Source organism: Phyllostomus discolor, chromosome 2 (assembly GCF_004126475.2).
Source record: "Phyllostomus discolor isolate MPI-MPIP mPhyDis1 chromosome 2, mPhyDis1.pri.v3, whole genome shotgun sequence".
NCBI lineage: Eukaryota > Metazoa > Chordata > Mammalia > Chiroptera > Phyllostomidae > Phyllostomus > Phyllostomus discolor.
In genome coordinates this window covers 99,176,082-99,202,260 of record NC_040904.2, presented here as the reverse complement: position 1 = coordinate 99,202,260, position 26,179 = coordinate 99,176,082, and the positions used below count along the sequence as shown (strand labels likewise).

At 37.8% G+C, this 26,179-nt stretch overlaps 2 protein-coding genes across 6 annotated transcripts in view; one reads left to right on the top strand and one right to left on the bottom strand.

The window, feature by feature from the left end:
- CFAP91 (cilia and flagella associated protein 91) overlaps positions 1 to 17,439 on the bottom strand; it is a 73,307-nt gene extending 55,868 nt beyond the window's left edge. The window contains exons 1-5 of one of the 2 annotated variants that reach the window (XM_028504683.2): positions 17,205 to 17,439; positions 12,624 to 12,700; positions 11,940 to 12,097; positions 10,738 to 10,818; positions 9,580 to 9,636 (exon numbers count right to left, since the gene is read on the bottom strand). In XM_028504683.2, the coding sequence (XP_028360484.1) occupies positions 9,580 to 9,636; positions 10,738 to 10,818; positions 11,940 to 12,097; positions 12,624 to 12,700; positions 17,205 to 17,328 (497 nt within the window). In that variant the 5' untranslated portion in view covers positions 17,329 to 17,439. Of the gene's footprint in view, positions 1 to 9,579; positions 9,637 to 10,737; positions 10,819 to 11,939; positions 12,098 to 12,623; positions 12,701 to 17,204 lie in introns of those variants that run through there. The other variant, XM_036018140.1, reaches the window with a different exon arrangement.
- A 6,145-nt stretch (positions 17,440 to 23,584) lies between these two features.
- Positions 23,585 to 26,179, top strand: part of LOC114490560 (cytochrome c oxidase copper chaperone) — a 47,088-nt gene continuing 44,493 nt past the window's right edge. For 2 of the 4 annotated variants that reach the window (XM_036018138.1, XM_036018139.1), the window contains exon 1: positions 23,585 to 23,755. In XM_036018138.1, coding sequence (XP_035874031.1) covers positions 23,649 to 23,755 — 107 coding nt within the window. In that variant the 5' untranslated portion in view covers positions 23,585 to 23,648. The remainder of the gene's footprint in view (positions 23,756 to 26,179) is intronic. The other 2 variants (XM_028504590.2, XM_036018137.1) reach the window with 1 other exon arrangement.

Genomic DNA, 26,179 nt, shown 5'->3' with positions numbered 1-26,179 from the left:
AACTGAATGATTATACATCAAACCCTTAAAGCACCCTTTCGTCCCCAGCAATTGTGCTCCTAGTAATTTATGCTCGGAAATAACGGGACAAGTGTGCACACATGTATGCAAACAAGTTCATCAAGACTCACATGAGTAAAAAATTACAAACCTAAATGACTATCATCAGTAGAAGAACTGCTTAAAATATGGCATACTCATAATAGAATTTAGGCTGCTGTTAAAAGAAACAACATAACCTATGTTTGTTTAAGAACATACAAAAATGTCCAAGATTTAATGTAAAGGAGAGAAAAGGAACACTATAAAGCAGTATTATAATAGGAGTACATTTTTATGTTTTTAAAAACTGTGTTTTGTACATAGAAAATCCCTAGATGGTATTCAATAAAATAATAACAGCAGTAATATCTGGATAGTAGGATTATAGAGACAATTTTTTCATGTTTATAGTTTTCTGAATTTTCAAGTTTTTTAAAACCTAGACATGTGCTACTTTTAAAATTCAAAAAATACATACAGCTACTTGCATTTAAAAGAAAATATACTTTCTAGTTGGTAGAAGAATTGGTTAAATTATACAAATAACTGCATATGGTAAAATAAGAGATTTTCATTTTGAAAAACAACCGAAGGCAGTTTAACAGTTTAAGTCTAGGGATAATGTCCCTCAGTCCAGTTAGAAAGAAGCCTCTGTTTGAAGGTTCAAGCAGTAATAAGTCAGTACTTTAAGTTGTTTTTAATCCTGAATTCTAATGGATATTGAAATCATTTTTTTCAGTGGTTGCTATGAATTTCTAACATATGTATACAACATAGTATTTATAGTTTATGTTTTCAGCAGAAATTATTCTACTATAATTTCTACTTGAGGAAATAGCTTCAAATCAGCTTTATATCATTGTAAATCATATATTATTATAACACCATTAGCTTGAATCAAGAGAATAAATTCTTGTCTTCCACATTAAATAATTACACATTTGAACCATTTGATCAAATGTGCTAAGATTATGATAGTTTAATGAAGCCTTCAGACTAAGGTTTCTGATGACTCAGGATCCATAAGGTGGTTCGGAGAAAAGGATGCAAAGGAGGAGTGATAATTTCACAGAAGTCCTATGATAATAATACAGTTTCTTTCTTAACTAATTTGTTATTTTTTCCAACCTATTCTCTTTTTTCCATTTCAGTTAGTTTAGGGAGAGTAAAATGTCAATAAGAAAGAGCAAAGAATGATCTTTTTTCCACCTATACCCAACCTCGATCAGGACCCCAAACCAGGGACCCTATATCTGCTCCCTCTTTGGCTCAAGCCCTGCTTTGTCCTGGACCCATTGTCAGGCACACTCACCCTGGCCCTGGTGTCCTTAGAGCAGTGCTGCTGCTCTTGTTCCCTCATGCTAGGCCCTTCCTCCTCACTACCACCCAGGTACTGGGATCATGCACTGTTGGCCACACCCATAGCCTTCTAGATTTTCCTTTCCAGGCCAACAAAACTACACAGACAGAGAAACTTCATAAAGGTACCAAATCCTGTTCTGTTAGTACGCACTCCACTGAATGTTTGCATTTTTAAAGACTTAATTTTTAGAGCTATTTTAGGCAACCAATGATTTTTTTTATTAATTTCCATAGTTTTGCCTTATGCAGAGCTTCATATAGTTGGAATCATATAGAACATGGCCCTTTCAGATTGTTTTCTTTTTCTTTTTTTGTTTGTTTTTTTCCTTTTTTCCTAATTTTATTTTAATCATTGTTCAAGTACAGTTTTCTGTCCATTACTCCCATCCCATCCCACCCACCCTTCCCTCCCCACCTCCCTCCCATTTCCACCCCTCTTAGTTTTTGTCCATGTGTCCTTTATATTTGTTCCTATAAACCCTTCCCATTCTCCCCTGAAATTCCCTTGAAATTCCCTCCCCTCTGCCCTCTGGCCACTGTCAGCTTGTTCTCAATTTCAGTGTCTTTGGCTATATTTTGCTTGTTTCTTTGTTTTGTTGTTTAGGTTCCTGTTAAAGGTGAGATCATATGGTATTTGACTTTCACTGCCTGGCTTATTTCACTTAGCATAATGCTTTCCAGCTCCATCCATGCTGTTGCAAAGGGTAGGAGCTCCTTCTTTCTTTCTGCTGCATAGAATTCCATTGTGCAAATGTACCATAGTTTTTTGATCCATTCATTTACTGATGGGCACCTAGTTTGCTTCCAGCACTTGGCTATGGTAAATTGTGCTGCTGTGAACATTGGAGTGCATAGGTTCTTTTGGATTGGTTTCAGGGTTCTTAGGATATAATCCCAGCAGTAGAATTGCTGGATCAAAAGGCAGATCCACGTTTAGTTTTCTGAGGAAATTCCATACTGTTTTCCATAGTGGTTGTACCAGTCTGCAGTCCCACCAACAGTACACTAGGGTCCCCTTTTCTCCACAACTTCTCCAATACTTGTTTGTTGCTTTGTTTTCTTTTTCTTAGTAATATGCATTTAAATTTTCTCCATGTCTTTCCTTGGCTTGACCGCTCATGTTTTTTAGTGCCAAATAATATTCCATTGTCTGGATGCACCTCAATCTATCCATTCACCTGCTGAAGAACATCTTGGTTGCTTCCAAGTTTTGGCAATTATGAATAAAGCTGCTATAAATATCTGTATGTAGTTTTTTTTCAACTCCTTTGGGTAAATACCAAGGAGCTGGATTTATTTAAGCTATACTTATGACTGCTGGATCATAGTATAAAAGTATGTTTAGTTTTGTAAGAAACCACCAAACTACCTCTTAAAGTGACTGTAGCATTTTGTATTCCTACTGGCCATGAATGAGAGTTCCTGTTGCTCCACATTTGGTGTAGTCAGTGTCCTAGAGTTTGTGCCTTCTAATAGTAGTGGTATCTCGTTTGAATTTGCATTTCCCTGATGGTATATGATATAGAGCATCTTTTCAAATGCTTATTTGTCATCTGTTAATCTTCTTTGATGAGGTCTCTGTTAAGGTCTTTGGTCTTTTTTAGGATCAGGTTGTTTTCTTGTGGAGTTTTAAGAGGTTTTTTTGTGTATATTTTGGAGAGCAGTCCTTTATTAGATATGCTTTTGCAAATATTTCTCCTATTCAGTAACTTGTCTTACTCTAATAGCACTGTCTATTATAGAAGTTTTTAATTTTAATCAAGTCCAGATTATCCATCATATATTTAACAAATTGTGCCTTTGGTGTTACATCTAAAAAGTCATTGTCATACTCAACATAATCTACTTTTTTTCTTATGCTACCTTCTAAGAATTTTAGAATTTTGCAATTCTACATTGAAGTCTGTGACCCATTTTGAGTAAATTTTTATAAAGGGTTTAAGGCAGGGGCGTCAAACTCATTTTCACTGGGGACCACATCAGCCTCATGGTTGCCTTCAAAGGGCTGAATGTAATTTCAACTCCTTAACAGTTAAGGAGCAGTTACATTTATACAGTCCTAAAATTATTTCCGCCCTTTGAAAGCAACTGTGAGGCTTCTGTGGCCCCTGGTGAAAATGAGTTCAACACTCCTGGTTTAAGGTCTGTGTCTAGATTTGATTTTTTTTTTTTTTTGCATGTAGATGCCTAGTTGTTCCAGTACTGTTTGTTGAGAAAGACTATCATTGCTCCATTGTTCTTTTTGTCAAAGATTAGTTTGTTATATGTATATGGGTCTATTTATAAACTTTCTATTCCATTTCTATTCCATTGATTTATTTGTCTTTTCTTTCCTCAATACTACACTCTCATGATTACTACAGTTATATTGCCGATCTCAAAGTCAGGTAGTGTCAGTCCTCCAATTTTGTTCTTCTTCAATACTGCGCTTACTATTCTGGGTCTTTTATCTCTAAAAAAAAAAAATCAAGGCGTTCCTTTCTTTATATCCACAGAATAACTTGGCAGAGATTTAGAATGAGATTGAATCTATAGATCAAGTTGGGAAGATATTTTGAAGATATCGAGTCTTCCTATCAATGAACATGGACTATCTCTCTGTCTATTCAGTCCTTTGATTTCTTTCATCAAAACTTTGGAGTTTTCCTCACACAGGTCTTGTATGTATTTTGTTAAATTTACACATAATTTTTCATTTTGTGATGCTAATGTAAATAATATTGTTTTTAATTTAAAATTCCACTTAGTTTGTTGCTAATATATGGGAAAACAATTGACTTTGCATATTGACCTTGCATCCTACAACCTGTTGTGATCACTTATTAGTTCCAGGAAGGATTTTTTTAGTCAGTTCTTTCTGGGTTTTGTTTTTTTTTTTTTTTTGCATAGATGAACATTCATCTGCTGACAAAGGTAGTTTTATTTCTTCTCCCAATCTGTGTACCTTTTATTTCTTTTTCTTGTCTCACTGTATTAGCAAGGACATCCAGTACAATGCTGAAAAGCAGTGGAGAGAGGGGGCATGCTTGCCTTATTCCTGATCTTAGTGGGAAAGCTTTGAGTTCTTCACCATTAAGTGTGATGTAGATTTCTGTACAGTACATGTTCTTGATTAACTTAAGGAAGTTTCCCTTTATTATTAGTTTACTGAGAGTTTTTATCATGAATGAGTACTAGATATTGTCACATACTTTTTCTGCCTCTATTAATTATGATAATGTGATTTTTCTTTTTTAGACTGTTGATGTGATGGATTACATTTATTGATTTTTAAATGCTGAACCAGTCTGGCACACCTGTGATAAATATGACTTGGTTGTGATATATAACATTTTCTATATATTGTTGGCTTCAATTTGCTAATATTTTGTTGAAGACGTCTATGCCTATGTTCATGAAATATATTGGTCTGTAGTTTTCTCTTTTTTTAAATATCTTTGTCTGCTTTTGGTATCAGGACAATGCTGGCCTCTTTTTTTCTTAATTAGACTGGCTAGAGACTGATCAATTTGAGTGATCTTTTCAAAGAACCAGCTTTTGGTTTTGTTGATTTTCTCTGATTTCCTTGATCAATTCCATTGACTTATACTCTAATTCTTCTGCTTCCTTTGGATTTAATTTGGTCTTTTTTTCTTAGTTTTCTACGGTGCAAGCTTAAATGATTGATTTTAGATATTTCTTCTAATATATGCATTCTCAGTGCTGTAAATTTTCCTGTAAACACTGTTTTCACTGCATCCCACAAATTTTGATAAGTTGTATTGTCATTTTCATTTAATTCAAAATCTTTTTTTCATTTCTCTTGAGACTTCTTTTTTGATTCATGTGCTATTTAAAAATGTATTATTTAATATCCACGTATTTGGGAATTTTCAGTTATTTTTCTGTTATTTCTACTTTAATTCCATTGTGGTCATGGTATGATTTCTACTCTTTCACATTTGTTAAAATGTGTTTTATGGTCCAGAATATGGCCTATCTTGATGAAAATTCTATGTGAGCTTCATAAGAATGTATACCCTGCTGTTTTGGGCTGAAAGTAGCTTTTCAACATCAATTATATCCAGTTGGTTGATAGTGTTGTTGAGTTCAAGTAGGGCCTTACTGATTTTCTGCATGCTAGATGCATCCATCTCTGATAGAAGAATGTTAAGAAAATCACCAACTGTGATGGTGGGTTCATCTCTTTCTCTTTATCCCTGATAATCTGTTTTGATTTGAAGTCTGCTCTATCTGAAAATTATTAGAGCACTGCTGCTTTCTTTTAATTACTGTTAGCATGGTATATTTTTTCTACCCACTTACTGTTAATATATTTGTATTTTTATATTTAAAGTGGGTTTCTTGCTGACAAGATGTAGTTGGTTCTTGTTTCTTCATCCACTCTGACATAAGATATCTATATATGTGCACACATAATCAAATACATTATTGTTATTATTATTTTAAGCAAACTGTCATCTGTTAGATCAACCAAGAAAAATAAAAATGTTTATTTTACCTTCATTTATTTTGTCTTTGATACTCTTCTTCTCTTCATGTAGATATAAGTTTCTGTCCTATATTATTTTCTTTCTCTCTAAAGAACTTCTTTTAACATTTCTTGCAAGGTAGGTCTAATGACTACAAATTCTCTTGATTGTTGATTGTTTGAGAAAGTCTTTATTTCTCCTTCACTTTTGAAGGATAATTTTGCAGAAAGCAGAAATTTGAGGTCAGCAGGTTTTTTTCTCAACATTTTAAAATTTCACTTCTCTCTCTTTTTGTTTGCATGGCTGAGAAGTCAGATGTGAGTCTCACTTTGTTCCTCTATAGATCATGTATTTTTGTCCTCTGGCTTCCTTAGATTTTTTCCTTTATCTTTGATTTTCTTTAGTTTAAAGATGTATGCCTCCATGTAGCTTTTTTTTTTCCTTTTGGCATTTATCCTGGTTGGCATTCTCTGAGCTTTCTGACTCTAGACTGGTGTCTGATATTAATTTGGGGAAACTCTCTCTCATTATTGTTTCGAACATGTCTTCTGTTCCTGTCCCCTTTCTTCTCCTGGTGTTCCCAGTACATATATATTGTTCACATTTGTTCACAGTTCTTGGATACTCTGTTCACTTTTTTTTGAGTTTTTGTTCTCTTTGCTTTTCAGTTTTAGAGGTTTCTCTGAATATACCCTCTAGCTCAGAGATTCTCTCCTCAGCCACATCTGGTCTACTAATGAGCCTGTCAAAGGCACTCTTCATTTCCGTTACCGAGTTTTTGATCTCTAGTATTTTTTTAGTTCTTTCTTAAGATTTCTATCTTTCTGTTTACACTGCCTGTCTGATATTGCATGCTGTCTACTTTATCCTTTAGAGCCCTACGCATGTTAACCATAGTCACTTCAAATCACTGTCTGATAATTCCAACATCCTTGCCATGTTTGGTTCTTATGCTTATGCTTTCTACAAATTGTGTTTTTTGCCTTTCAGTATGCCTTTTAATTACTTGAGAGATAGGCATGATGGACTGAGCAAGAAGAACTACTGTAAATAGTAGGCCATCTGCAATAAGGTGTGGGGAGGGGAAGCATTCTATTGTCCTACGATTAGGTCTCAGTCTTTTTCTTTTAATCATTGTTCAAGTACAGTTTTCTCCCTTTTACTCCCTATCCAACCCACCCACCCAACCCTCCCCACTTCTTTCCCATTACTACCTTCCCCCTAGTTTTTGTCCATGTGTCCTTTAAATTTGTTCCTGTAAATCCTTCCCATTCTCCCCTGAAATTCCCTCTTCTCTCCCCTCTGGTCACTGTCATCAAAATAAAAAGCTTCTGCACAGCTAAAGAAAACAGTATCAAAATAAAAAGAGAACCAACTGTATGGGAAAACATATTTGCCAATGATACCTCGGACAAGGGTTTGATCTCCAAAACATATAAAGAACTCACATGACTCCACTCCAGGAAAACAAACAACCCAATTAAAAAATGGGCAAAAGACCTGAACAGACACTTCTCCAAGGAGGACATACAGAGGGCCCAGACACATATGAAAGGATGCTCAGTATCACTAGCCATCAGAGACATGCCAATTAAAACCACAATGAGATACCACCTCACACCAGTCAGAGTGGCCATCATAAACAAATCAACAAACAAGTGCTGGCAAGGCTGTGGAGAAAATGGAACCCTAATGCACTGTTGATGGAAATGCAGACTGGTGCAGACACTATGGAAAACAGTCTGGAATTTCCTCAGAGAACCAAAAATGGAACTGCCTTTTGATCCAGTGATTCCACTGCTGGGATTATACCCTAAGAATCCTGAAACACCAATTCAATACATCCTATGCACCCCAATGTTCATAGCAGCACAATTTACCATAGCCAAGTGCTGGAAGTAGCCTAGGTGCCCATCAGTAAATGAGTGGATAAAAACACTGTGGTACATTTACACAATGGAGTACTACCCAGCAGAGAGAAAGAAGGAGCTCCTATTTTTGGGGACAGCATGGATGGAACTGAAGAGCATTATGCTAAGTAAAATAAGGCAGGTGGTAAAAGACAAATACCATATGATCTCACCTTTAACTGGAACCTAATCAACAAAAGAAAAAAGCAAACAAAATACAACCAGAAACATTGAAATTAAGAACAATCTAACATTAGCCAAAGGGGAGGGGAAGGGGACAATGGGGTAAAGGACACATGGACAAAACCAAGGGGCAAGGTGGAAGCAAGAGGGGGAGGTGGGTTTGGCTTGGGTGGGGAGACTGGTGGGGGAAAATGCAGACAACTGTAATTGAACAACAATAAAATAATTTTTTAAAAGAAGAATTTTAGTTGCCTTATAGCACTTATTCAAATTGAAATCCTGGCAGGTGACAGGCATATGCAGGCTCTGCCCTCTAGTGGCTAACAAATTAAGTGAGTTATTTTGGCTTGTATTGGTTTATTCTGATTCATTCTTTAAATAATTGTAAAAAAGACAGAGACTACCTAGAGCAGGGGTGTCAAATTCATTTTCACCAGGGGCCACATCAGCCTCAAGGTTGCCTTCAAAGGGCTGAAATAATTTTAGGACTGTATAAATGTAAAAACTCCCTAACTGTTAAGGAGTTGAAATCACATTTGGCTCACACAAAGCATTTCACAGAAAGCAAGTCGGAAGCTGTCCCCAAGTAAACTGATACCACACGAAGTTGCTCCATGTATGGGGAGAGCAGAGAATCTACTCTCCATCTAGGAAAGGGCCTAACATGTTCATAAACAGTCTTAAACAATCAGAGGAGAACTGGGATCATAACTGACACCTTGTAGACTAAAGACATTTTATGACATATATTCTATTCATAAGATTCTATATTGCTAATAGTAACCGAATCCTTGTTTGAAAGCCAAGCCCTATCTAAATTTCTGTTCAGAAATTTGCAACCTCTAAAAAGTTTTCTTTTCCTGATCATTTCATGAATATAGCTTGGATTTTTTCTTTTATAGAAATGTTAAGTTACACTGACACAGGAAAGAGAATAGCAAAAATTAGATTTTTAATGGGGCACTTTCCCTAACATACTGTTTCACCTTAAAAAAAAAAAACTGGGGAACCGCACATTAATCCCAGATCCGGTCCTTGTCTGCTACTTCCCTCTCACCCTAATTCACTCCCGTGTGGCACAGAGACCACGTTTTATTTATTTTTGTATATCACATTGCTTTGTGCAACTTAGAATTCTAGTATTCAAAAGATATTTCATGATGGATTAGCTTTTTGATAAAATGTTGAAAAACTGTTGTCAAATAGGTGTGTTTCAGGAAAGCAAAAAAGAACATTTACAGCATTTTTCAACTTTATTTTTTACCATAATTCATAATAAGAAATATATTTTACATCATAACCATCATATACATATAAACAAACGTATATATCTCTCCAAAACAAGAGTTATAAGTAAAATACAACTTACTCTCTCTACTGCTGATGCTTTTAGTTATTTTCTTTTATTTATTTATTTATTTATTAGATATTCTATTTTATTTTTAAAAATGCTGGCCATGACCCACTAGCAGACTTTATGACATCTAATGGGTTGTGATCCACAGAGTGAGAAATATTTATTTAAAAAAACTATCTTCTGGAACAAGTATGAAAGCAATCAGTAAGTAAAATAAACTAGAAAGAGAAGCTTTAAAATAATGGGTACTTACTTGGTTGATGCCAACACAACATTGAGTGGCATCTGTTGAGAGAACGGAAGGAAAGGCCTGGGGAGAAAAGAAAACACAAACACATGGGACTCCCGCACTGTGCGCCCTTGGAGCGTTCTTCCGACTTAACATCGGTAGGCTTGAATGTCCTGTACACCAGTAGTCCTCGAACTTCTGACATATCCAAAATCACTAGGGAGTGCAGCACTTCTTGTTTAAAATGCAAATTCCCCAGCCTAGCCAAGAGATTCAGGAGACACATAGCAGAGCTGATGAAACTGCTCTTCTAACAATCACTTGAGTCAGTGTTCTCCCTGGAGCTGGGAAACAAGGTGTGCTTTGCACAGCACAGCCAGTGGGCTTCAGCTGCTCACTGGCTCTCAGAAGCTTCTCAAGTTCCCTGAGACATTCTGATATTCCCAATGATTTAGTCTTAAAAAGTTCCCCCAAAAGCCTAGGGATTGAGTATACTATGTTCAGAATTTCACACTTCTCTGAAAAAGTCAGCATCATAAAATTTCTATGAGGAATTTGCTCATAAATAATAATGTGAATTACAGATTTACTTTCTCAAACATATGTAGATATAACACTAATACTATTTTTCTAATTCAGATAAGACCTAAAATAAGATCTTATTTTAATTTAATCAGAGAATTACCTCGTGAGTATTAATCACAAATGAATCAAAGTAAATCTTTGACTATGCTAGTTTTGCCAACATTCACACAGAGAGAGCAAATGTCATCTGTTTGGTCGTTTTTAACAATTTTCCCTGCACTATGACTGTCATGCTGTCTCTACTAAATCGCACTTCACCTGATGACTTCATTTTATTCTCAAATATACATTCTTATTTGCAATTAAGTAACGATGAAGTCAGGGAGACTTAGCTGGAATCCCAGTTCTGCCACTTGCCAACTTAGGTGACCTTGGGCAATTTATTGCTCCTCTCTTGGTTTCAGTTTCCTTACTGGTAAAGGGGGATACTACGCCTATTCTATATTTCTGTTGTAAAAATTAAAAGTATATATACTTAAAGCACTTAAAGTGGTGCTTGGCACACTGCCTGCACTTGAAAATGATGGCTGCCATCATTATCATAGAGAGGTTCGCTAATGACATCAGAGCTCATATTCATTAGTAGTTACTTTTTACCTTTCAAAATATTTGTAGCGATTCTTTCCAGTAACATCAGGATCTTCATAAACTTTAGACATCTGAAAAGAAGTGTCAGTTCTAAAATGAAGTAGGAAAACATTAATTCAAGTCTAAAATATTTCCAAATATAACTTGTATTTAATATTTCTATGTCCATAAAGTAGGAGATACCAGGGCATTTCAGACTAAGAGCAAAGTCTCCTATGACACACACCTGACTGACCAACAGCTCAGAACAGACAGAGTCACTTTCCCTGAGCCAGGAGTCCTAGAGCCACCAAGAGGAAGGAAAAGTGAAGGAAAGAGTCAATTCGCAGAGACACAGGGAACAGACTGTTGATTGTCAGAGGGGAGGGGAGTTCAGGAGCTTGGTGAAAAAGGTGAAGGAATTAAGAAGTACAAATTGGAAGTTACAAAATAGTCACGGGGATGTAAAGTACAGTATAGGTGATATAGTTAGTAATATTATAATAACTATGTATGGTGCCAGACGAATACTGGAAAAATCAGGGGGAGCACTTTGTAAAGTATGTGACTGTCTAACCACTATGATGTGCACCCCAAATGAATACAACATAATATTGAATATAAACTAATTTAAAATAAAATTTAAAGTTCTTTTTAGAATAACTCAATTTATGAAAAGAAAAACAAGAAAAGAGTTAATTTATTAAAATCCCACAACTTAAAAAATGCCTACTTTTAATTAATAGCAGATGAGAATAACAAAGTTTTGAAAGACAACTGTTGATCTCTTTTAAATGTAACATTTAAAACACTAGGTATGAACTTGTAAATAATTAAAACAATAAGGAATTCACGAAACATGTTTCTGAAGATGCTTTGGCCACAAGTCTCCAAAACACATTTAGATAGTACCAGAAAATTACACTTCCAATTTCTAAGATGGAGCAAAGAAACAACAAATTCAGTCACCTCCACCTTTAATGGCAAGTTGTCATTTATATATATATTCACTCCAACCTTCTGAGAACATCTGTTAACCAATAAACCTATAAGCATTGCTCTTGAATCAGGTTCATTTTGGTCAAAGAGGTTAAGAGAGAGAGAATTTGGGGTATTAGCCTAGGTAGAACATCACAATTGTTCATTTTAAAATAAAGCAAAATAAATATTTTTAATAAGAAAAATGCATTCATTAAAAATACAAGTAGCAGCTGAAGCCAGTGCACACTTACACAGCAAGTTGCTGGAGGGCTTCTCTGTGTTTCTCCTCGTGCCCCCTCCACTCCCGACTGACACATGGAGGGACGGGGTCTGCCTTACTCCAATACAGTGAATGCCTTGGATAATGGATCAGGTTACTGAACATGGTTCGAAACCTGGGAACTTTTCTCTAATGTTAACACAGGGAGGCAGGGAGAAAAGGGACAAAATTATACCATCAGATTTTCTAAAGCAATTTACTTATATTGTAAACTTTTAAAAAGGTATGAAAGAGTGTATATGGCATAGAAAGAAAGGTTATTGGTATATGTATAAAATATCTCTGGAAGAATACTCAATAAACTAATGACAACAGATAATTATGGGGATACTTCTAACCCTATAGAGGGTTAGAATTTACTTCATACTATATATACTTCTGTACTTCTTTAATGCTTTTAATACAGACATATATTACTTTCCCATTGAAATAAATTAGGTTGTAATGAGTCTTTTATTCACTGGTAATTAGTGAATCCTCACATTGGGCCACAAAGTATCAAGATGCCTCTGTCCCCTAGTAATCATGGCAAAATACTTTCTGTAGAATATAAAGTTCAGTGAAGATTTGTTGATGAGTCAATCTTATCAGTGCTGTTAGCCACACTAGGTGGTTCAGGTTCATTAGGCTGCCTGAGTGAATGAATTAGACCTACCAGTCTGCTTCGACTCAAGAATGCTTGCATATTTGCCTGTGCATGGTCTTTCTCGCTTGACACAATAAACAATGGATCTACAAAATAAACAATAAGATAGTATAAGGAATAGAATAAATCTAGTCCCAGGCTGAGAACAATGCCAAAACAATGCAATTTCTTAACTGGAAAACAAATTAGAAAATTTAAATATTGCTTAACTCTGCAACAGCTCATAGCCCTGTTACTCTGCCACTATCGAGAGTCTGTTAGATGCTCATTCCAAAGTCAGTTTATAAAACTGGAATGCAAAGAAAGGCCTAACATCTTCTCAAGCACCCTAACTAACATGCTTTCTTCTATTCTATGAACAAGCCAGTTTCTGGGTCAAGGAAGCCCAGGAAACAGTCCAAGAGGAAGGAACATGTATACACACACTATGTCCATTTGCAAGTGAAAGAAACAATAAATTTGTGCACTACCTCCCATATTCAATAGACAGGTAAGATACAAACTCTTAACAGAATGTTATCTCTGAATGGGTCAACAGGGTCAGGAAATGCCATTCTCTAATAAGAGATAAATAAGGTCAGCTATTGTGCCCTGGCTGGTGTGGATCAGTTACATGGAGTATTGTCCTGCAGCCAAAAGGTTGAGGGTTCAATCCCCACTCTGGGCACATACAAGACGCAACCAATTGACATTTCTTTCTCTCTCCCTTCCTCTCTCTCTAAAGCAATGAAAAAAAAAATGTCCTCCAGTGAGGATAAAAAAAAAGGATCAGCTCTCTTCAGAAATTACTCCTTAAGTTTAAAAGTATGTTAATGAGGGGACTAAGTTATTTCTCCAAAGTTCAACAAAAGATTGATATATTGAGAATAGTATTGAATAAAGGGAAATTTCTATTCATACTCTTGTTTTAAGTCACTTAAGGCTAATACCAGGTCTATGGTTGCAATTGTGTTGTTCATCTGAAATTAGTTTAGGCTGCATATCCTCTGAGTCTGAATAATAAATAGTAAACCATTCTCCTCTTATTACCAAAAGGAGTATTAAGACATGATATCTATAGAAACATTCTTGCCATCTACAACAGATAATAACACAATATTGTATGATTTGTGACTATACATTCTGTAACACGTCCTACAACTGTGACTATAATCATGCTCAAAAAGCAGGAGAGGGAGCATTTGAGATCTTGATCCCTAGTGTATGTTGTCAGTTTGGCTCAAATAAACTCACAAAAATTCTCAAAAAAAAAAAAAAAAAGCAGTAGATAGGCCTCCGAGATGCCCAAGTAATACAAGTAATAGCAGTCACCAGGTATCACTTGTTCACTCCTAAACAGTATTAAGAGCTTTATATGCAATATTCTACTTAATCTTCACAAAAACCTAGTGAGGTAGGTACTAGGCCTCCATTTTATTGGTGAGGAAACTGAGACCTCAAGAAGTTAGCAACTTACTGATTGGCAGTTAGGATCTGAACTCCAATCCTTCTGGCTCCCAGGCCTAATATTTTCAAAAGCCCATGAATTTTATGAGGAAAATTTTCCCATGGAAATCATGAGAGAGCCCCTTAGCCAATTTACGCATATTGTAGAAATGGTTCTAACAAGCCAAGAATGTTGTCACAACCAAGTGATGGTGAAAGGAAGTGTTTCAAACCCCAAGACATAATTACTACTTTTAGAGGAAAATGTTATAAATTGCAGATTTTGGAAGGAAAGAAATGAGAAAGAGCTCATGATAAACCTGGAACATATTTTTAAATACTTTTGAAAGCTAGGAAAAATACATCATATGTTTAAAAGACTTTAATTATCAGGGAAGTACTGTAGCTAATAATCCATCAACAAATGTACAGATTAAAGGAAGTGACAAAGCATAGTGGACACTTCAAAGGAGGTCCATGATACATAGCATTTACAAAAAAACACACAGTGAAATGCATAATGGTATATAAATGATTAGCAGTTAGGATTTATAAAAGAATGATGTTAATTATAAAATATTATACAAATGTAAGGTATCTGAATTTATCTGAATTACTACAGTGACCAGAAAAGTAAAATTACATTCAGTGAGGATGTCCAAGCAAAACTTCCTAGAGCATCAAAAGCTTTGAAGACAATTAACTACATTGAAAGGTCATTGGGTTTGAGGGGTGGGGGTAGAGGAAGGGTGAAAGAGCCTGGAAAGGTGTTCATATTTGTGTCATTGACCCCCACACACCCACCTCACCCAACAACCTATCTTATTTCTCTCTTCAATTTTCAGCTAAGATATATATGGACTCTGCATGATTGATGGCGAGCTTTAGGCTAAGAAGTCACTTAGAGTGTGACTCCAGTCCCTATCATAGTAAAAGAAATCCATACACAAGTGGCTTTCTGTCAGAAGGAAGAAGGAAGCATATACGCAGAAAGAAGCAGGGTTAGAGTTGCCAGATAAACTATAGAAAGCCCAGTTAAATTTGAATTTCTGATAAGCAAAGAATAACTTTTTATATAAATATTGGGTTGGCCAAAAGGTCTGTTTAGTTTTTTCCGTAAAATAAAAGACACATTTTTCATTTTCACTAATAACTTTATTTTTTTTTTAAAGATTTTATTTATTTATTTTTAGAGAGGGAAGGGAGAGAGAGAGAGAAAGAGAGAAACATCAATGTGCGGTTGCTGGGGGTTATGGCCTGCAACCCAGGCATGTACCCTGGCTGGGAATCGAACCTGGGACACTCTAATAACTTTATTGATTTGGATATTTTGAGTATGTTGGCTATCTCCCAAGTGGTATAACTTTGATTGTTCTCAATTAATGTCTCAATTGATCACTATCAACTTCATCTGGTCCACCCAACTGTGGAGCATCATCCATGGAGAAATCTCCAGCATGAAACTTCACAAACCACTTTTGACATGTTTGATCATTCACAGCACCTTCTCCACACACTGCACAAATCTTTTTTTTGCATTTCAGTTGCATTTTTACCTTTCTTAAAATAATAAAGCATAGTATGCCACAAATGTTGCTTTTCTTCCATCTTTGATATTAAAAGGGCTACACAAAAATTCACCAGTTTTAATAAACTGGTGAATTTCATTCATTTTTTTAAATGAATGCTGTTATGACAGCTGTCACAATATAATCTAACAAAATTGTTTTGTATGAAGTTAAAGACACTATTAGAGCCATCATACAGAAAAAAACAAACAAACGTTTTGGCCAACCCAATATGTCCCAAATATTGCATGGGACTAAAAACATGTATCAAAAGAGTATTCATTATTTATCTCAAATTCAAATTTCATGGTGTGTCCTGTATTGTTATTTGCTAACTCTGCTAACCCTAACAGGGTGAAAGACGATCAAGTCCAAGAAACTGAGCAGGAGGGCAGGGCACCTTAGTTCTGACCTTCCCTGTCCTTGCCATATTATGCTTCCTGACCGTAAGTATCTGTGAGATGGCCTGTTTTACTACAACAATCCAAACTTTTGTATCACCTATTCTGAGTGGATGTGGAAACTTTTAGCAATGTCTCTGCAAAAATAAAAAATTACAATTTAGGGACAAAAGAAACAAGGAGCTTAGTTCTTTGCCTGTCTTCACTCATGGAAGATACCGATCTCAATTCCCAAATTACCTGAGAAACACACATGGTGATGTGTTTAGAGGAGTTCACTAGATTTACTTTATAAGATGAAGCTAAAAGCACATTAAGAAAACCAATGGCCAGAATATGTAAGTAAATATTACATAGCTCCTATACCAGGAAATGGGTACTTTATAGGATTCCCATCCAAAGGAGACCCCGGGAATCCCAGAGGAGTTAAGACATGGTTAAAAGTAATGTAAGGTTCAGGGGAAGAGCCTGGGACTACTGAGGCAAAATTAAAGGTAAACTCAATCATGTAATAAACATCTCTGAGGCAACTAGCATATGTACCAACACTGGAACGAGTACTGAGAAGACTACAAAAAAATGTTTAGAACAAGAACTTAAAGAACGCAAGGGACTTAAGGTCCAGTATAAGAGACAGACATAAAATAGACAACCAGGCCATTAAAATAAATTGGGGCTTTGGGGCCTTTAAAGTGGCCCTAGTTTATAAGCAATGCTTTAATGGGTAAGAATAAGTTTAAAGAAAAAGAGAAAACTAAAAACAAAGATGAGATAAACTGGCACTTTCCCGAGAATGACAAATTTGGAGGTGTCCAGAGACTGGGAGCGGGAAGGTCAATGTGGTTGGGCGTTTTAGGCAGTTTGAACTGCGGGAATGTTGAGTGACTCTCCAAGTCTGCAAATTATTGCATACTTTTCTGGATACTAAAACTCCCAGGAAGATCGCTTAAGGCTGTGCAAATTATCAGGAAAAGAGGGTGGCTAAGAGTTTGGCGGCCTCGCGCGGTACCTGGAGCGCATTGGCTGTCACCTGCAGGGCTCGGAGCTGCCCCCACCCAGCAAAGGACAACCATGGCTACGGAATTCGTCCTGAAGCTCGCCTTTCGTCTGCCGCTGCTTGGGCCAGGTCCCACCCGCTAGAGGGCCACCTAGCCCAGGAAACGACAGTCAGGAGGGAGGTCTGGGGCCACCCTTACCGTACAGGAAATCGTATGCTCGGCTGCAGGAGACTTTGTGCACAGCCCCCGAATTCACTTCCCACGGGATTTTGGACACCTGCGGCTTGGCCTGAGGCTCTTGGATGGTCACTACGTGACTCATCCTGCCGACCCTTCCCCACCACCAGCAGAGCAGGGGACTGACAGACTAAGTAGGCCTAGCAGCTGTGTGCATCGTAGCTATGGAAACCACGGTTAGAATTCCCCGCTGAGGGGCCGGGCTAGCCGCAGTAGGGGCGGGGCTCTCGAAGGGAGGGGGCAGGACTCAAAAGGAAGGGGAAGTGCTGGGGTGGGGAGGGAGGAGAGCTAAGGACTAGGAATTCTAGGAGGACTGAGAGCGGAGAGGGCAGAGAGGCAAGAAAGGCGGAGAAAGAGCAGAGATGGGGAGGGCGAGGAGCGAGTGAGGAAAGGTCAATCTCACTGGCCGCTGCCTTCCGGAGACACAGCCTCCAGCTTTAAGCCGCCCGCTCGGCTCACCACTGCAGGGGCCAGAGGTTGGAGAAGAGGCTGCTGCGCAAATCCAGCAAACATTTGCACTCTGTAGCCTCTTTTGGAAATCCTGGGAAATCTCAGACTCTTCTAGAATAGTTGGGCTTTCATTTCGGACATCCCCCCTTTCCTTGGGGCCTGTGTGAGCTGAGGAATCCGAGCTCCTGAGCGTTGGTCCTCGGCACTTGGAGCTCTGGCCCCACTCAACAGGGTTTAAAGGCTGCGTAATTAACCGCATACTGTTACCACTTACCCCTGGACATTAAAGCAACTAAAAGTCACGTGGTGTAGGCACTAGCAGTGCTTCTCGAAACTTTATTATAAGAAAATTTTAAACATAGGCAAAAGTGAATCCACTTTTAGTAACGATCCCTTATGTACCTACACCAAGAATGATGATCACCTCCACACTTTTTGCTTGAGTATTTTAAAACAAATCCCAGACATTATTTTACCCTTAAATTAATCTGCATCTTTATTTTTTAAAACTTAACCAACAATATCACATCTAATAAGATAATTCTTTCATATCATCTAATACTCAGTTCGTATTCAAATTTCCCTGGTTGAATCCAAGATGTCATGTAATAGTTGGTTTGTTCTGATCAAAAGATTTTTAAAAAAGTGTTTACATTGCATTTTGTTATGCCTCGTAAGTCTATTATTCTAGAACAGTGATTCTAATCTTTCAATAATTTTCTTTATTACCTGGGATTCTTTTATGAAAACAACTTTCTCTCATCAACTTACTGGTTATCCTAAAATACAGGGACCTTAGAGAAAAGACTGGAAAAATAATGGGTTCTTTCACTTTAATCACCAAATTTCAGAGAAATGAGTCGGTGCCCTAGCAACCTCCAGGGTTAACCAATAAGGTTTTGTTTGGTATCATTATGAATGCATGCATTTTTGCCTATCTGGTGTTAAAACCCATTACGATAATTTTTCTTTATGGTGCTCAGATTATTCCATTAACCTTGTGGCACACCTTGGAGTTGGCTTCTTTGTCCTTTTGAAGTGATTCACAGACATTCTTGAATAAGACTCTTAGCTTAGCCTGATGTTCTTTCCACACACAATCTTGGTTTTATTTTCTGTACCCCTAAACTTCTTGGGGTTTTTGCAAACCAGCCATATACCTTGTCACCTCCAAATCATTGCTCAAGCTGATACCTTTGCCTAAAACACCTTTTCCTATTTATGCCACCCAACTAACGTATCCTTCAAAACTCAGTGCTAAATTAGCCACCTTCATATAGTTTCCCCAAATCCCCCAGAATGAGGCTTCATTGTTTCTTCAGTGCTGTAGTAGCACCAATAGCACTGACCCCCATGTATTAGTAACTGTTTGAAACTCTGCTCTTCACAACTGTGAGTTCGAGAGCACAGAATCTCTGAAGTACCTGCTATATGAAAGTTTAATAAAATGACTCCTAATGAATAAATCCACCCATTTATTAAACAAATTTACTGTCTATATGAAACAAGTATTGAAGATTTTAAGATCATTCATACACCTCACTGGATGATGGAGAAAACACAGAAACAAATAAAATACAATGTTATAAATAATATGATAATATTTTTCTGTCTGTAGGTATAGCGACATTTCCCAGGTTCTGTTTCTTCTTCCCAGAATGGTCCCCAGCCTGCCCCCCATGTTCTCGCTGCTGACTCATCATTTGAAGTCTCAGCTAAAATGTCCCCTTCTCTGAAATACTTTTCTTCACTCTGTCAGATAAATTATCTGAAGTAATTAACAGCCAGCCCCCTCCATAAACACATTGGAAGACACTAACCAACAGAATATGTCAACCGTGATGGGATATATGTGACTATGTGATTATCAGGGACTATAGTGGCCATCTAGCCGGCGCTATTCACTCTCCCTTGGTGGCTTTGAGAAAGCATGCGGCCGTGTTGGGTACTCAACATGGAAAAGAACTACAGGTAGCCTGTCAAAGCTAAACAACACCTGTACCCTACAACCAGCAAGAAAGCAAATCCCTCAGTCCTACAGTTGCAAGAAACTGAATTCTGCCAACAACCTGAGGGAGATATCCTTCCCCAGTGGAATCTCGGATGAGACCACAGTCTCAGCCCAAATCTTGATTGCAACCCTGTGAGCTCCTCATCAGAGGAGCCACATAAGCCATAGAAACTGTGAGATATATTAAGGTGTATTAAGATGTATAAAGATATATTACCTCTTGGTTTGTGGTAATATTGTTGCACAGCAAAAATGACTAATATGCAACCTTTATGAAATTAAGTTCTGTCTTTTACTTTACTAGTGTACAAGAAACTTTGATATTAGAGAGGGATGCTAGTTAATAATAAAATTTCATTGAAATGAAAGTTACACGTTGCCATGTTGGGAGATGGTTCTCGATAGGTCTCTCATGTTTCTGTTTGTCTCATTCTTAAATAAGCAGAGAAACAAAAAGAAAAAAATGGTGGCCAGGGTCACTGTCTCCCTTTGTTCTTTTGTTTGTATAGGAGACAACCTGGGACAACAGCAATAGTGTCTCCCTCTAGAAAAAAGAGCAGGTTTGCTTAGGGCCTTAGTAGTCAGAGATAGTGTCCTCCTTTAAGCAAAGGTCAGGCATTCTTACTGCCCATCATTAAAGATCGGGATTTCCTAAGCTCACTGTTCCTTTCTTGTAATGCAACCCAGTGTGTAAGCAGATGTCCTCTAGCCTTCTCCACAGCATGTTGTGGGAATTGGGGTTCAGGGAACTGGTACAAAAATGCTGATATTTTGCTGCTGCTGATGCTGCTACTGCTGCTGCTGCAAGTAATAAATTATCCTTTATCCCTGACCCAGCAGTTTGCTTGCTTCTACCAAAACTCATGGAACTGTAGCAGGCAAATAGGAGGGTCAAACTTCAGACCTTTCAGAGTTCTTGAAAAGCTATAGAGAAATGATGTACAGCACACACTTCACTGTGAATACTGGGAAACGATTTTTTTTGTAGAGGCAGAAGTGTTAATACTGTACAAAATTACCACAGAACCTGGTGACCAGGCAAGTGAGAATTCAAGCCTTCTAATTCTTCTCTCTCAGCATGGGGTCTTATTCCTTCTCTACCAACCTCAACTACCCGCCCTTACCATTAGTTAAGCATGAAGTAACACAGAATACCATTATCACAGAGGATTTTTATAAACTATTTCCTTAGTTGTTGCTTGTTACAGTACCAGGGCTGTCATCCATCCACAGAATGATTGCATGGTGCCATTCATAGCCACTATCCCCATTCAGTACCATACTGTACCATATTCACTGTGCTAAGAAAAAGCCCATTATAGTCAGCATTTCCATTTTTCTTGCCTACTGAATTAGCAATTACAGCAAAAGCAAAGAGCCCCAGAGGCTTAAAATGGCAGAGTATCACTGGTTAAAATCAGACCTGAGTTTTTTACGTAGGGCATGTTAAACTAATTAAAAATGTTTTCTCTATTGTGTTATTGTTACTTTCTATAAGTTCCCCAACTCTAGACATTAATTCCCTTTTGGCTTTACATATTTCAAACATTTTTTACCAGTTTGTCATCTATTTGTTAACTTTGTCTTTAGTGTTTTTTAAAAGATAAACTAAGGCATATTAAAGGATTTGAATTTACTTGAGCAAAATTTGATTCAAGTAGAGCAACACCAAACCAGAGTGGTTAGAAACACTTCACAGACAGGAGCTCGGGGAAAGGCTTTCACATAGAAAAGGCAGAAAAAGGTAAGAAATTATTGATTGGTTACAGCTTAAAGCCTGGTTGGCTGTCTGTGATTGGCTGTCCTTAGCATTTTCATTTTGTAACCTGGAGGCTTACACAGGTTTTGATTTTGGTTAGAGCCACATCAGTCTAATGGCCTCCTTCTTTATTTGATGTCATTACTTCATCAATTTACTTGCAATTTGTGTTTTTGAAATGTTGTCACATAAGTTGTTCCCCACCACTGGGCATGAAGATAATCTCCTCTACTATCTTCTAGTATGTCTTAGTTTGACCTTTCACATATACACCTGTAATGCATCCAGAGCCCCTCCTTCTAATGTGATGTTTAATTTTCTCAAGTTTATTTTCTTTTCCCTATTGATTTGTTGTGCTGCATTTTTGTGTATTATGTTTCCAAGTGATATTGATATTGCTAGTCCAAGAAACGCTGAGTAGCAAGATACTAAACAATGGGTGTGAACACCTAGTTGAAAGAACTGATAATCATAGATAAGGGTGAATTGAGAACATAAGGGCAATGTGTTGTATTAAACATACTAATCCATAGTGAAGTAAAAATCATGCTATTACAAGTTTTTAGATGACAAAATTGGGATGGCTTTAGTAACTTGGAAAATACACATATTTAAAGTACTCCCATTCAGCACCAGTTCAGGCCACCTATGGATTCCCTGAACTAAGTCTCTGGAATACAGAAACAAACCTTGGTTAGGTCATATTGAAAGTTTGATTACCCAAAACATCCATCATCAGGTAGCTGTCTGAACAATGCCGCAAAGTACTGCTTTAAAAAAAATAAGTTTATTTTCTTTCTGCAACAATCCTCTATAGCAAAAAATGCAATTGCTATGTATATATACTATTGCAAATAATGTAGGCACCAGTTAGACTGAATTCAAGAAATATCAAGGAAAGGCATCTTGCAATTTATTAACTGATTTACTTGCCCTGGTTGAACAATTCATGCTGAAATCAAATCAGGAGAGGGAGCTACAAACACCAATTAGCTGTGGATTTAAAGTGTATGGGGTAAGCTATGGGTGGTAGGGGAATTTTTTTTCAATACTTGTGGAATTGCACTGTTCAATGTCTTTGCTAGTCATTTTTAACTAGGTCAATGAAAGACGGTGGGGGAGAGGGGCAGGAAGAAGGCAGTGCCCCATCCAGAAACACAGATGTCAACATAATATTCAAGCCTGTAGAGAATTTTTGGTGAGTTTATTTGAGCCAAACTGATGACAATGGCCAGAAAGCAATACCTCAAAGGACTGAGAAATGCTCCAAAGAACAGCAATTTAGCATTTTATTTTATACATTAGAATCAAAGGAGGAGCCATAAGGAGTTTACATGAAGTCCATTCGTGATAGATTAGGGAGGCAGGAAAAAGCCAAGTGGGGACACCTCTGGGATTCGATAAAAGGTAAAATGGTAGACACATACTCCTTTTACATATCATGGGTAAAGGGTAGTTAACAGTCAACAATTAACATAACAACAATAACAATGAGGGGATTTGTGGTCTCAGCTTATGCCCAAGAAGTTTGGAAAAAGGGACATTGCCTTGATGTTCAAAAGGTATGTTACCATAAATGCAAAAAAAGACTATAGACTTAGTTAAGGTAAAGATCGACCTTTGTTAGGGTAAAATACTGACCCTGAACTGCTTTTAGTAAGTTTTAACTGCAGACCATCCTTTGTGGTTACTTCATGTCTCTAAGTTTGGGAGGCTGCCTGGCACCGTCAGGTTATTTTGTGGCCCCTTTTCTTCCACACAGAGAACTGATCTGTTGTTCTGAAAGGGGAGCCTGCTTTCAATAATGGGTTCTTGTTTAGCGTGGACAAGTCTTTTCACTTTCTAGAGCGTTAGTTTTCAACACTCGATAGCTGGAGGGCTTAAGAGATACTCAGTTACCTATTCTCAGTCTTTATTAACTATAAATTCTCTGCGTCCTTTCTTCGCGTTTCCCGTACCCGCGCCCGGAGGTGCCTTCCCAGTGCCTTCAGTTTCGGCTCTTTTGCGCAGGCGCCCTCTTCATCCTTTCTCCCCTCCCCGCCCCCCACGCCCGTCTATCTGAAAGAGGCAGGACTTCCTATACTTTCAAGACGGGCTGCCGGAACTGACTACCGGAAGCGACTTCCGGCGATTCAGCTTTTGCGAAGGCTTGAAAAGTTGAGAGGAGCTGTACTCAGCTCGCAAGATGCCGGGTCTGGCGGCCGCAAGCCCTGCCCCTTCTGAGACTCAGGAGAAGAAGCCGCTGAAACCCTGCTGCGCCTGCCCGGAGACCAAGAAGGCGCGCGATGCGTGGTCAGTGGGCAGCCTGGGAGGGGGCGGCAGGCGGGCCTCGAGCCTGTTTCCGGTGCCTTTTTCCCCTTGACCCGCCTTGGGCGGGTCTTGGCCCTTGACCCACTGAGCGGCGCTGATTGGGGTTTTTTGGGCCCGGTACACTTGTCTTTGTTGTTGACTGAACGCGCAGCCCTAACGGGAAACATGAAGGGATAGGAGAGGGGATACCTTTGGTCGGAAGATGTAGAAATGGATAAATTTGCTACCTGATTTAAAGAAGCTTTAAGTTAATGGTGACATATACCAATAATTGCTATACACGTGGTGTGGACTATTATAGGCGATTTAGCAAGACCAAAGAGTAAACATTTTGTAATTTTTACAGAAAGTTTAGAGTAATGCCTCCGAAAATTTAGATGTAGTAGGATAAAGGATACGTTTCTTACAGTACTAAAGATTTTCCCCTCCTCTTCCCTTCCCTCCTTAGGTAGATAATTTAAAAATTGACAGTCAATCATAGGTGACATTGTAGTATTCAGAATAGTACATCCAGATTACCATCAATCTACAAAAGCTTTTGTCTTTCATTTTATACAGCCTCTATAGTGGAACAAATCTCACTAGAAGTATATTAAGTGGCATCATGAGGTTAATAAGAATTGTAGAAGCTTAGTGCTTTTTATTAATATTTAGTACTTTGCAAATAATGTTGTGGAGGGAGAATTGAAACTGGGAGTTCAAAACAAGTCACCCCAGGATATGCTTCTATAATTTGCAGATTGTTTTGAGCTAAAGGCAGCTTTAGCCTTGGGCTTAAGAGAATTTTCTGCCCCTTCCCCTTAAGCACCTAGAAGAACTTGAAGTAAGGGCCTTGCCCATGAGAGATGATTAGAAATAACCTCTTTGAACCTATTTATGGGCAGGACAAACTTCTATTTACCAGGCATCTGCTTTTTAAAATCCTGCAATGACCTTTTGAAGCCCCCAAGGCACCTTACCTCATCCTAGCTCAGGATATCATATGTATCCGTGTTCCTTTTCTATCTCTGAACCTGTCCTGCACGTGGGATCTCAGACTCTTATGTATGCAGGGTTCCCACACATAAGTATGTATTAAATTTGGTTATTTTTTCTTGGTAATGTCTCAAGCCTGTTTGATTGTTAGATCAACCAGCAAGAACCTTGAGGGTAGGGGAAAGTTTTTTCCTTCTCCACAAAAGATGATGAAGTTGCTTCCACAGTAAAAGGAAGTGCTTATTGAACCTTCAGATAGATTAGTCATGATTAAGAAACTGGAATCCAGAGTCAGTGTTCGAATCCTGGTCCATCGACTTGAACAATTTTTCCAAAGTATCTGCTTCATCTCTCTGTAAAATGAGCCTCTGTCTCCAGGATTACTGCAAGGGTTAATGATATAAGCCACATCAAGAGCATAGTACAGAATTTATAGCGTTGAATAAATAATCAAGGAATGCTAGCTCTTACCTTCATGAGGAGTTTGCCATCCCAGACAGTCGCTCTCATTTTCAGGCAGCCCTTGAGCATTTTTTTTAATCCTCGCCAAAGATACATTTATTGTTTTTAGAGAGAGAGGAAGGTAGACAGAGAGAGATCTGTCAGATCCACAACCTAGGTATATGCCCTGACTGGGGATCGAACCTGCAAACTTGTGGTGTATAGGGATGACACTCCAACCATCTGAACATACCACCAGGATTTAGATGGAAGGGGAACCTACCCTTCTTTAACTTAGTTTTGTATCATTTGCCTTAGACCACTGTGGCTTCTCCCCAAATATCTATTAGTCAGGAGTTAGTTTTTACTTACACTTGAATTTAGCTCAATGTGATTCTTTGCTAAAATTACATTTTCAGGCCCTAGAAATAAGCTGTGTGGTCCTGGTCTTTGTGAATCTTACAAATGAAAAGTTCTTTGATCAGCATGAGGGGTCTCATCAGGGTACCCTTGGCTGCCAGTTCTTTTTTGCTGTTTATATTATTGGGTGTCTTTTGATTAAAAGTAGGTTGATTTAGGTGTATTTTCTTTGTTATTTTTTAATAAGTTTTTTAAAAGATTTTATTTATTTTTAGATAGAGGGGAAGAGGGGGAGAAAGAGAGGAAGAGAAACATCAATGTGTGGTTGCAACTTGTGAACCCCCATCTAGGGATATGGCCTACAACCCAGGTTTGCCCTGACTGGGAATCAAACCTGTGACCTTTTGGTTTGCAGGCCAGCACTCAATCCACTGAGCCACACCAGCCAGGGCTAGGTATATTTTCATATAAGGCAGAATCAAAAATTTCTCTATGATTGCAGGCAAAAAATTAAGTTCTTCTCTCTGTGCTTTATTTAATGTTAAGTATTTTTATTCTGTCAGTTTATTTCATTATAGAGCAGTACTATTCTTTGGATGTAGACTGGAGGCAATATTGATATTCATACTT